Here is a 12,901-nt window from a genome sequence, read left to right as displayed (position 1 = left end):
AGGTACTAGAAAAACTGAAATGACTGAACAAATTGGTGAGGGATCACTCAATTCTTAAAATCTGACTGACCCTAACTTAAATTTTTTCATACTGTCCACTTAGAAAATTTGTCGGTTAAATCAGGGATCCACATTAACAGAATCAGAATCAATCTTGATTTGCCAAGTTTGAGCATGCCAAACAAGGAATTTGACTCCAGTAGATCTTGGCCTCTGTACAACATTTAGGTAGCTAACAACATTCAGGACAACATATGCAAAAATTGACAATTATTCTCAAACATCCCCTGATCTTAAACTCCCAGGAGGCCAAGGAAAACCTCAAAACTCCTACTCGGGGAAATGAGAAACCTTGAGAGAGACCACAGATGGGAGGATCCCTCTTCCAGGATAACCAGGCTGCAATGGATGCAGAGAGTTTTACAAAGGTTTTGCATCTGAGCTCAACATCTTATGATCATTTGTGTCACGATCAAAAGCTTTTTCCTCTTGTTCAGTTTCTGTCCTTGCTCCCGCCTCTTCCCTGTCTATTTCAACTTGATTCTCCTCCTGTATTGTGTTGTCTGCCGTTACCTCCTCCAGCATGACACTTGTGTCACATGGCCCATTCAGTCCTTCAAGCTCAAATGGGTTAGTGTCCCAGTAGTCTGTACTACTCACTAAGTACATGTTGGGGTGGGAGGCTTGTGGAACATAAACCTGGCGCCGAATATGGCAGATTTGACATGCCAATATCACAGTGGCAATCAACAGGCAAAAAATCAGACCCCCTGCCGAACCCAAAGCAATCAGGCCTATCTTCGTATCAACCAAACAATCCACTCGCTTGCCATTGTTGTCCTTGTCTGAAGTATTTGTGTACTCTTTGGTGGTTTGGTTGGACTCAATAGTTGGAACAGAAAAGTCTGCATTGATGGGGTGTTGTAGCAGCATGACAAACAGCCACAGAGCTATAGTTCGTTCCATTCTGTTCTGTAATTTAAATATATTTAGAAGTGGAAATAAATTTAATTGCATTTCAAGTTGACCAAATAATTCTGAATATTGCCCAAACTGTTTGATGTTGCACAGTTTTGTGTCAATACTTCCCCTGAGAAAAAGATCTTGGTGGAGTTGCAGAAGTTCTACTGACGCCCTCTCAAAAGACAATGGTCCCACTTCCTGGCCCATTAAATAGTGTTGTTATTTTAGACCCCTTGCTTTTGTACCACAAATCTGTAGACAGAAGACAAAAATGTTTATTTATTTATATTTCTTTTTGTCACATACCGTATTTTTCGGACTAAAAGTTGCTCCGGAATATAGGTCGCATTAGCCATAAAATCCACAATAACGTGAAAAAAAACATATATAAGTTGCTCCGGAGTACAAGTCGCATTTTGAGGGAAATTTATTTGACAAAATCCAACACCAAGAACAGACATGAACAGGCAAAACGATAGGTATGCTAACGTGACATAAACACAAACGAAGAGCTGAGAACGGGCCTGACGTAACATTCAGAGTTATTCAAATAACTATTATATAAATAACACGTTTATAAAGCCATCTGTGTCACTCCAATTTATTAAATCCATCGATCGTCCTTTATGGAAACGATGCCGCGTATGCGCCGCCCCGCTGACGTCTAAATATTCTACAGACCCATATAACGATATATAAAGTATATATCAAATAACTATCATATAAACAACAATATTATCAAACCATGTGTGTCACTCCAAATCATTAAATCCATCAATCGAATTCCTCGTCCTTTGTCAACAACGCCGCACGTGCGCCCTGACGTCAGCCTTGTCGTTTTTCCACAGATCTAGTATATAACTATATTATAGCGTTAACAAAGTACAAGGAAAGACGTGGGTTTGGTAAACGTCTCTCTATTTAACAAAAGTGTTCAACGAGCCAACAAGTACTGAACTGTAACGATAAAAACATATACAAGTTGCTATACAAAATAAAATATGTCAAATAACTATAACAAATGGTTCACCACCACACGGCCCAAGCACCGGCGTCAACTTCCAGGTGTGTGGCGGCGTGGACTTCCATCCCCGGATGTGGCACTTCCAGCCACGGAGGTGGAAGAGAGCTCCATATAATAGGACCAGGCGTGCGTAAAAGCTATGTCCGAGCCCCATCAGCCGTCCCCGGACAGCCACCCGGCCGAGCGCCGGCCCCCGACTTCAATCCACGGAGGTGAAAGAGAGCTCCGTAGAGTCGGACCGGGCGTGCGTAAAGGCCATGTCCGAGCCCTATCCACCGTCCCTGGACAGCCACCCGGCCGAGCCCCGGCCCCCGACTTCAATCCACGGAGGTGAAAGAGAGCTCCGTAGAGTAGGACCGGGCGTGCGCAAACCTTCTGTGTCACTCCAAATCATTAAATCCTTCAAACTCTTCGTCCTCCGTGTCACTTACAAACAAAGCTGCTAATCAAAGTCAAAGTCAGCTTTATTGTCAATCTCTCCACATGTCACAACACACAAAGAGATCGAAGTTACGTTTTCTCTATCCCACGGTGACGAGACATATAAACAACAACCGCCGCGCCACTGACGTCACTTGAAATTCAAATTACAGTAATCCCTTGCTACATCGCGGTTCGTTTATCACAGTTTAACTTTTTATTTTTTTATTTTTATTTTTTTATTTGAATTTTGAAAATTTGTGAAGAAATTCACATACATATATGTCGCCCCCCTACCCAAACTATGGAAAAAAACGCAGTTTATAGTCCGAAAATTACAATACTTAAATGCACATATTGCCCAGTATCAGAATATTGCCCAAACTGTTTGATGTTGCACAATTTTGAGTTAATACTTACTTCCCCAGAGAAAGAAATCTTGGTGGAGTTCCACAATTTCTATTGATGCCCTCTCAAAAAACAATGATCCAACTTCATAGCCCATTAAATTGTTATTTTGAACTCCTTGCTTTTGTATCAGAAATCTGCAGAAGAAGACAAAAATGTTTATTTAAAAATATTTATTTTTGTCACATACTTAAATACACATTGATCACACCCAACATCATCACAGAAAACCTTTAATATGACAATGTTTGTTTTTATATCATTCTTTTAGATTCAAAACTGGACAGATAAATGGAGATCTGCTCATCTACCATGTTCTCCTCACGCTGAAACCTTACTACGCCAAACCATATGAGATTGTGGTAGACTTAACTCATGTTGGCCCAAGCAACCGCTTCAAGACAGATTTTTTGTCCAAATGGTTTGTGGTCTTTCCCGGTTTTGCATATGAAAACGTAGCTGCTGTCTATGTTTACAACTGCAATACTTGGGTGAGAGAGTACACGAAATACCATGAGCGGCTTCTGACTGGTCTAAAAGGTAGTAAGAGGCTCCAGTTCATCGACTCTCCAGCTAGGCTAGCTGAGCACATTGAACCTGACCAACAGAAGCTACCTGCTGCCACACTTACTCTGGAGGAAGATCTCAAAGTTTTCCATAATGCCCTCAAATTAGCTCACAAGGATACTAAAGTTTCAATAAAGGTGAGGTTTTATCAATAGTCTTTTTTTTTTTATATGTACACAGTTAAACCTACTTTTAACTTCATTACTAAGCCAAGTTTCTCTATTATTTATTTCTCCCTCAGGTTGGCTCAACAGCAGTGCAAGTCACCTCAGCTGAACGGACACGTGTTCTTGGACAGCCTGTCTTCCTTAATGATGTCTACTATGCCTCAGAAATTGAGGAGATATGTCTGGTAGATGAGAGCCAGTTCACACTCACCATGGCCAACCAGGGCACACCTCTCACTTTCATGCATCAGGAATGTGATGCAATTGTTCAGTCTATTATCCACATTCGAACACGATGGGAGCTGTCACAGCCTGACTCGATCCCCCAGCACACCAAGATCCGACCCAAAGATGTTCCTGGCACGCTGCTAAATATTGCTCTGCTCAACCTGGGTAGTTCTGACCCCAGTCTCAGGTCAGTCATAGAGATTAATGATAATTTCAGTTAATTAAATAAATCAACATGCTTGTCTTTTCAAAATGAAGCCAGAAATAAATTGATCAAGAACAGACTTGTATATAACAGACATGTTTCTACTTTTAAAAAAAATAATTTTCTTTTTTCTACCTTTTCACCATTGTTAAGTGAATTTCTGTCTTTTTTTGTATCCATTTTTGCTCAGATCTGCGGCTTACAATCTGTTGTGTGCTTTGACTTGTACCTTCAACCTGAAGATAGAAGGGCAGTTGTTGGAGACATCAGGCCTCTGCATTCCAGCCAACAACACTCTTTTCATAGTGTCTATCAGTAAGACACTTGCTGCCAATGAACCCCATCTGACGCTGGAGTTTCTGGAGGAGTGTATCTCTGGTTTCAGTAAATCCAGTAAGTAACCTTATGAGCCACCGCACACCAAATAACGCGAGAGAATGTTGCTAAATGACATGTGCAACTGTACATACGTATGCCTATATAATAAATGTTTTGTATGTATGTATAATATAATACATGCCGTATTTTCCGGACTATAGGTTGCTCCGCAGTACAAGTCGCACTAGCCATAAAATGCATAATAAAGAAGAATAAAACATATACAAGTCGCACCGGAGTTCTCCCAAAAATGCGACTTGTACTCCGGAGCGACTTGTGTTTTTTTCTTCTTTATTATGCATTTTATGGCTGGTGGGACTTGTAGTCCGGAAAATACTAAATATCAAATAGCTTATACAAATACAAACCGGATTCGGTTGAAGTTGGGAAATTGTGTAAAATGTAAATAAAAACAAAATACAATGATTTGAAAATCCTTTTCAACGTATATTCAATTGAATACACTACAAAGACAACATATTTAATGCTCAAACTCATAAACTTTATTTTATTTTTCAAATAACAATTAACTTAGAATTTCATGGCTGCAACACGTGCAGTAGAAGTTGGGAAAGGGCATGTTTACCACTTCGTTACATCACCTTTCCTTTTAATAACACTCAAACGTTTTGGAAGAGAGGAGACTAATTCTCTTCGCTTCTCATGTGGAATTCTTTCCCATTCTTGCTTGATGAACCGCTTCAGTTGTTCAACAGTCCGGGGTCTTCCCTGTTGTATTTTACGCTTCATAATGCGCCACACATTTTCAATGGGAGACAGGTCTGGACTGCAAGCGGGCCAGGCGAGAACCTGGAATCTTTCACTTCGAAGCCACGCTGTTGTAACACGTGCAGAATGTGGCTTGGCATTATCTTGCTGATATAAGCAGCGGCGTCTATGAAAAAGACGTCGCTTGGATGGCAGCATATGTTGCTCCAAAATCTGTATGCACTTTTCAGCATTTATGTTGCCTTCACAGAAATGTAAGTCAAGATTCAAGATTCAAGAGTTTTTTATTCGCCATGTTTGAGCGTGCCAAACAAGGAATTTGACTTCGGTAGAAACACACCCTCTGTTCAACATTTAGGTGACTAACAACATTCAGGACATGTGAATAATGGCAAAAACAGTGTAGACAAATTCAAGAAGGTGTGAGGAGCAGGATGTTATTGCACAGTAATGTCTCTGTCACCCATAGCATGGGAACTAATGCACCCCCATACCATCACAGATGCTGACTTTTAAACTTTGCGTTGACAACAGTCCGGATGGTCCGCTTCCTCTTTGGTCCGGAGGACACGACGCCCAGTGTTTCCAAAAACAATTTGAAAAGTGGACTCATCAAACCACAAAACACTTTTCCATTGTACATCAGTCCATTTTACATGAGCTCGGGCCCAGAGAACCCGGCGGCGTTTCTGGATGTTGTTCATAAACGGCTTTTGCTTTGCAGGGTAGAGTTTTAACCTGCACTTACTGATGTAGTGACGAACTGTATTTACTGACAGTGGCTTTCTGAAGTTTTCTTGAGCCCATTTGGTGATATCCTTTACACACTCATGTTGGTTTTTAAGGCAGTGCCGTCTGAGGGATCAAAGGTCACGGTCATTCAGCCTTGGTTTCTGCCCGTGGCGCTTACGTGCAGTGATTTCACCAGATTCTCTGAACCTTTTGATGATATTATGGACCGTAGATGTTGAAATCCCTAAAGTCCTTGCAATTTTGCTTTGAGATTTGTTGTTCTTAAACTGTTCAACTATTTTCTCACGCAGTTGTGGACAAAATGGTGAACCTCGCCCCATCCTTGCTTGTGAATGACTGAGCATATTTGGGGAGGCTCCTTTTATACCCAATCATGGTACCCACCTGTTACCAATTAGCCTGATCACATGTGGGATGTTCTAAATAGGTGTTTGATGAGCTTTTCTCACCTTTCTCAGTATTTCCTGCCACCTTTCCCCACTTCAACTGGACGTGTTGCAGCCAAGAAATTCCAAGTTAATTATTATTTGGCAAAAAATAATTAAGTTTATCAGTTTGAACATTAAATATGTTGTCTTTGTAGTGCATTCTATTGAATATGGGTTGAGAAGGATTTTCAAACCGTTGTATTTTGTTTTTATTTACATTTTACACAATTTCCCAACTTCAACCGAAACCGGTTTGTAAATAACAAGGTTCTCGAACCATCGGTGTCACTCCAAATCATTAAATCCATCGAAATCTTCGTCCTCTGTGTCACTTATAAACAACTCAGCTGACTGTATATGCGACGCTGATGTCGGACTCGTCAGTTGCAGTTCTAATTATTCCACAGACCTCGAGCGCCTTCATGTGGTATAGTGTGAAAATAACGTGAAGTGATATACTAGTAAGTAATGCGTTAACGATCAAGTAATAATGTGTTAATAATTTCTCATATAAATCGCTCCTGAGTGTATGTCGCACCCCCAGCCAAACTATTCAAAAAACTGCGACTTATCGTCCGGAAAATACGGTAATACAAACTAGCGGGATGAGTGGGTGTTCATCATTGTGGTTGTGGTTTGCAGTGATGTAGAAGTGAGAAATTGAAGCTGTTCCTAATATCTTTTACTCATGAAGGCAAAATAAAGGAACTGACTCTACCACTTTGCTATAAGTGCTGATAATATCGCCTAAATAAAAAAAATGTGCGAGAGTTTAATTTGGTCCAATCGCGCAACCGCTGCGCGCTGGGCGCTCACTGTCGCATTGCTTTAAGAGCGTCTTTGTGTTTTAGGATGGTTTTACTGCTCCCACTGGCTTTCTTTGGAGGCATGATTAGGGGTTAATACAATCCTCAAAGTAACGACAATACAATAACGAACGGAGTCAGTCGGCATCCGGGCCGCGCTGTCGGGTTTTCTCGGGTCCTTTTGGCTCATCTCGCGAGGTTCGACCTCCGAATTTTGTTCGACAACCAAAGCAAAAAAATCTCGACTTTTTCGTTCGAATTCCGATTTGTTTGAGAACCGGGACGTTCAAAAAACGAGGTTTGGCTGTACTAGTGACCAGGCAGAGTAACGGAATAGTAGATGTACCGTCATTGTTTTCAGAATGCAAAAATAATAACGATAAAAATGTACATATAACTATATATAAATATATACAAAATATAACTATTTGTTGCAGAAAAAAGCATGTACCGTAATTTCCGGACTATAAACCGCATCTGATTATAAACCGCACTAACTAAAATTAGGGGAAAATCTTGTTTTGGTCATATATAAAACCCACCGGAAGATAATCTGCAGGTTTTTTTAATGTTTAATTACCATTTTTAAGAGAATATACACAAAGAATATTGTCCGGAAAGAGATGGTTCTTTGGGGATGCATACCTTTTATTAACATAACCTTTACTGACAGAGATGAAGAAGCTCTGCAAACATACAAACATGAATAAATCTCAGCGACGACCATAATAAACTTAGTGTTCAGGGGACACAAGAAACACACAACTATTAATAAATAAAACGGGACCACTTACAGGGGTAAAGATGGCAATGTGATATGAGCTACACGTATAGCTTCAGAGTAGACCTTACCAGGAAATAAAGAAAGAAAAGGATGACGCGACAAGATGTCATCAACAATAGCCCAGTGCCCTCTAGTGACCGGAGGAAACCTCTACAGTGCATGAGTAGCTCTAGTTCCTTCATTAAGAGCCAAATTGACTGCCTTTAACTTAAAAGCGGCATCATATGCATCATTTTGTCCCCCATAATGAGGGTTTGTGTATAAAAGCTTCCTTTCTTCAGTAATGTCCGTCTTGATCTCGTTCTGTCTCTTCTTTGTGTCAATTATACGGCACTATTTGCCTGGCGGACGAACATGCGATCAACATACCACTCTTCTCCCCAGTGACCGTGTGTCTGGTCACATATCCCTCCGCCCAGCAAAGCGGTGCCGCACAACAGCGGTCCACAGCCTTTTTACGAGTGTATAAGTGTATTAGTCATCACAAAAATCATGAAATTTCATGAAAATTTATAGATACGCCGCACTGGACGACAAGCCGCCGGGTTCAAAGCTTGTGCAAAAAGTAGTGGTTTATAGTCCGGGAATTACGGTAGTCAGATTACAGGTACATTCATTAATAGCAGAGTTTAGTTGGCAAAATTGCATTTTCTACGTGGTAGGAGTGACACCGCTGTTTATTTCAGCCCTTTGCGCAACAAGTGGATAAATTGCCACCATTGTCGTGTCGCTCAATGGGCCGTTGTGACTTCAGGCACTCGGGAGCAAATAGGGAGTCGGGGAGGCAGGGCAATTGCTCGTGTCATGTCTTGTCATTGTAAACGAGGACGTTCTGACTTCTATTCACCGTTTAGAAGGAATTTACTGAAGAACCAATGAATTTTAGTAAAGAACATTTAGAAATAATGAGAAATTTGACCTCCTGCTATGATGGAGCTAAGCTGCTAGCCCACTGCAGGTATTTTCGATTTGATTAGCAAATCATTCATAGATTTACTATTTAAAACCATATTAAGGATAAAAACAGCTAAGCTTGACATAGGGAATGAAGGTGGTATTCTGTGATGTCATCACGAATCGTCATCAGCCTCATAATTTGTGTGTGTGGGGGACTGAGTTCTTAAGATACCGCTGCAAACATATTTATAAGATCACTTTGTCCTCTTTTTACCATTGGACATGCATCAGCAACGACCTTTTATTAAGCAAATTTAATTTGTTCATTTGTTCATTGATGAATAAAGTGGGAAGCAAGCTACCTAGCTAGCTAGCAAACATAGAAAGTGAGAGTGGGAAAAAAAAGAATAACTTGACATGGCATTCAACCTAAGCCATATCTTTGTCGGTCGGTCTGTCTAATCTGTTAACATTAATGATTCTTCTGCAGGTATCGAGTTGAAACATCTTTGTCTGGAGTACATGACACCCTGGTTGCTAAACCTTGTTCGCTTTTGTAAACACAATGATGATGCCAAGCGGCAACGTGTCACTGCCATTTTAGACAAGCTCATCACCATGACCATCAATGAAAAGCAAATGTATCCATCCATTCAAGCTAAGATCTGGGGCAGCCTGGGGCAGGTAAGCACAACAATGACTTGTGGAAATGATTACATTTTTAATTAAAGCATTTCATTTCGATTTTAACAATACATAATAAAGATTGGATGGACGGACAGACGGAGAATTTATTCGCCTGAAATGCTCTCATATTGCTTTTAGATAACTGATTTATTGGACGTGGTGTTGGACAGCTTTATTAAGACTAGCGCCACAGGAGGGTTGGGCTCTATCAAGGCCGAGGTCATGGCTGATACTGCTGTGGCTTTGGCATCTGGAAATGTCAAATTGGTCTCGAGTAAGGTAAGGCTAACCCCTATTGTGTTGTGGGAGGATGCTACTTGATTTTGGTTCATACACTCAGAAAAACTGTAAATCTAGTCAAGCCTGCGTGTGGTTTGATCCTCAATCTCCATGCCTCCAGTACTTGTGCACTTCTTGGTAGCTGTTAACCAGATAGAGCTTGTCAAAATTTTGCTGTCAACTGAAAACTGGTTTTCCACAAAAAGTCAATCACAGGCAACTCGACTTCTTAGTTACATATTTAGTGAAGTGAAGAAGCCCTTTGGATTTCAGGTGAAATATTTTCAATGACCAGAAAGAGCTCTCGTCTTGATTTAATTTTGGTGGTTCTTGACAAGGGAGATCAAATGACAAGAACATGCAAAGCCATAATATAAACTAATTTTACTTTAAATGAGCCGAGAAGTGCAACAAAGCCAGTATTAAATGTTATTTCACTTCATATTTTGTAAGTTATCAACTTGTTATCAGAGTGCGTAAGGTAGCACCAATGTATATTGATAAATTATTTTGTTAATAATTGGTCTGTAAATTGTTAAATACTCACCACTTGAAGAAATAAATCCATCTTTCTTGACTGTAGAGGTAAAGCGACAATCTCAGCTCACTTGCTTCTGCATGTGCTGCATCCTAGTTGTGCTTTTTACTCATGAACAAAAACAACACACAAACAGACACAATAGTAAACCCAAGCCCTGACTCCTTCACTGAAAGAGGTCCATTGTTTGGACCGTTTCATCTGAATAGCCAGTCTTAGACTTGTCATGTCCTATAAAAAATGTTTGCATATCATATCCTTTTCATCATAACTTGAGACTTTATAGGAACATATTCACTGGATTGTTCTTTTGTTTGCAGAACAATTAAATAGCTGAAAGAGCTGGATATAGTCAATGGTGTAGACATCAGTCTACTCAGGACATTCAATTAATTGCTCAGGTCATCCACTAAACAACTTTCCTTAAATTATGGGGTGTCTTTTCCCCCATACTATAGATACATTAGTAATTTGTTTGAGCTAAACACAGACAAATGCAAAACTGCCCTGTGACTAAGCATGGACAATTATGAAATCAATTATTCATTGACTTCAGAACTTTGTAAGTGTTCAACTATCTAAACTCAACTACTCAAAAGTATCATAATGTGGGCCTAATGCTCATGTATCCCTGCAGATTGAACACTTCATTCACGCTCTCTATTGTTTTTGTCAATTACAAAAATGACCTTGTAAATATAATGTGTGATTTAATCCTCTTGCATTTTCATTCTCCTACATCCACTCCTTTGATGCATCTTTGCAGAGATTCAAATGGTGAATGAGCATCGACCTTTTCTCTTTACTTATTTCACTGGGTAAACCAGGGACCGCGTATTTTGTGCCATATCATGTTGAACATTGTATTAATATAACAAGAAAAAGCTCCTTGGATCTTTATATCCTTGAATTTTGAGAAAAAAAAATCTGTTGAGTCCTTGAAAACCCAACTTTATATATGACCTGAAATGCTGAAAAAATAAATTAGTTAGGGAATAAAACATGAGTATACTAAAAATACCGTAATTTTCGGACTATAAATCGCGTTTTTTTTCATAGTTTGGGTGGGGGGGGCGACTTATAATCAGGAGCGACCTATATATGTTTTTTTTGAAACTGCGATAAACAAACCGCAATGTAGCAAGGGATTACTGTAATTTGAATTTCAAGTTACGACAGCAGCACAACGTCGCGTCAGCAGCAGCAGCTCGTCGAGTCAATCTTTGTCCTTTATGTAAACAACCGCCGCGCTGCTGACGCAGCGTCGCAACAACACGTGAGCAACAACAGGCTAAACGATAGGTATGCTAACATGACATAAACACAAACTAAGAGCTGAGAAGGGCCCTGACGTAAAATTCAGAGTTATTCAAAAAACTATTACATAAATAACACGTTAATAAAACCATCTGCGTCACTCCAATTCATTAAATCCATCAATCGTCCTTTGTCAACAATGCGTGCGCGCCGCTGACGGCTCTTGCACTTCAAAATATTCCACAGGCCCATATAACGATATATAAATTATATATCAACTAACTATTATATAAGCAATAATGTTATCAAACCATCTGTGCACTCTAAATCATTAAATCCATCGATCAAATTCCTCGTCCTTTGTCCACATCGCCGCGCATGCGCGGCTGACGTCCGCCTCGTCGTTATTCCACAGATCTAGTATATAACAATATTGTTGCATTAACAAAGTTCAAGGAAAGACGTGGGTTTGGTAAACGGCTCTTTATTTAACAAAACAAGAGTTCAACAAGCCAACAACTACTGAACGGTAACGATAAAAACATATACAAGTTGCTACGCGAAATAAAATGTATAACTATATATAAATATTGTATACTATACTATATAAATAACTAACATAAATAGTTCACCGCCACACGGCCCCAAGCACCGGCGTGGACTTCCAGGCGTGTGGCGGCGTGGACTTCCATCCCCGGAGGTGCCACTTCCAGCCACGGAGGTGGAAGAGAGCTCCATAGAACAGGACCAGGCGTGCGTGAAATCAATGTCCGAGCCCCATCCACCATCCCCGGACAGCCACCCGGCCGAGCGCCGGCCCCCGACTTCCATTCACGGAGCTGAAAGAGAGATCCGTAGAGTAGGACCGTGCGTGCGTAAAAGCCATAATAGTTTTTCAAACCTTCTGTGTCACTCCAAATCATTAAATCCTTCAAACTCTTCATGTCACTTACAAACAAAGCCGCTCATGATGCCGGTAGTACGTCATCCCGTGATCGAATCTTTGTCCTTTATGTCAACAAACGCCGCGCCGCTGACGTCACTTGAAATTTAAATTACAGTAATCCCTTGCTACATCGCGGTTCGTTTATCGCGGTTTCACCTGGATTTTAAAAATTTGTGGAAAAATTCACATAACTATTCACTCCTCAGTATAAGTCGCCCCACCACCCAAACTATGAAAAGAAACGCGACTAATAGTCCGAAAAATACGGTACTTGCATGTTTGTGGTACTTCCACATAGGACAACAACTCTCTTAAATATAGGGTGTTTTCGAGGCATTTTTTTAAACTTGCACAATAAATCTCTAAAATGTTGATTTTTATGTTGGGTCTTTATGTGCAAAGTTTCATGAATTTTCACCTCAAAAGCAACTTGATTT

The 12,901-nt window shown here is 40.3% G+C and overlaps 1 protein-coding gene and 1 long non-coding RNA gene across 7 annotated transcripts in view; one reads left to right on the top strand and one right to left on the bottom strand.

Moving 5' to 3' along the window:
* Nucleotides 1–12,901, top strand: part of nf1a (neurofibromin 1a) — a 159,522-nt gene that overhangs the window by 114,620 nt on the left and 32,001 nt on the right. For 3 of the 6 annotated variants that reach the window (XM_061280806.1, XM_061280807.1, XM_061280805.1), the window contains 6 exons: nt 306–428; nt 3,087–3,519; nt 3,624–3,964; nt 4,173–4,375; nt 9,248–9,441; nt 9,583–9,723. In XM_061280806.1, the coding sequence (XP_061136790.1) occupies nt 306–428; nt 3,087–3,519; nt 3,624–3,964; nt 4,173–4,375; nt 9,248–9,441; nt 9,583–9,723 (1,435 nt within the window). The remainder of the gene's footprint in view (nt 1–305; nt 429–3,086; nt 3,520–3,623; nt 3,965–4,172; nt 4,376–9,247; nt 9,442–9,582; nt 9,724–12,901) is intronic. The other 3 variants (XM_061280809.1, XM_061280810.1, XM_061280808.1) reach the window with 1 other exon arrangement.
* Nucleotides 425–11,368, bottom strand: LOC133155469 (uncharacterized). The gene is made up of 3 exons (XR_009714681.1): nt 10,271–11,368; nt 2,828–2,952; nt 425–1,215 (listed from the first exon to the last, which is right to left on the bottom strand). It is a non-coding gene; the product is annotated as an uncharacterized LOC133155469 (long non-coding RNA).

The sequence above is a fragment of the Syngnathus typhle genome, linkage group LG6, assembly GCF_033458585.1.
Source record: "Syngnathus typhle isolate RoL2023-S1 ecotype Sweden linkage group LG6, RoL_Styp_1.0, whole genome shotgun sequence".
Lineage (NCBI taxonomy): Eukaryota > Metazoa > Chordata > Actinopteri > Syngnathiformes > Syngnathidae > Syngnathus > Syngnathus typhle.
This window is presented reverse-complemented; position numbering and strand designations above follow the sequence as displayed.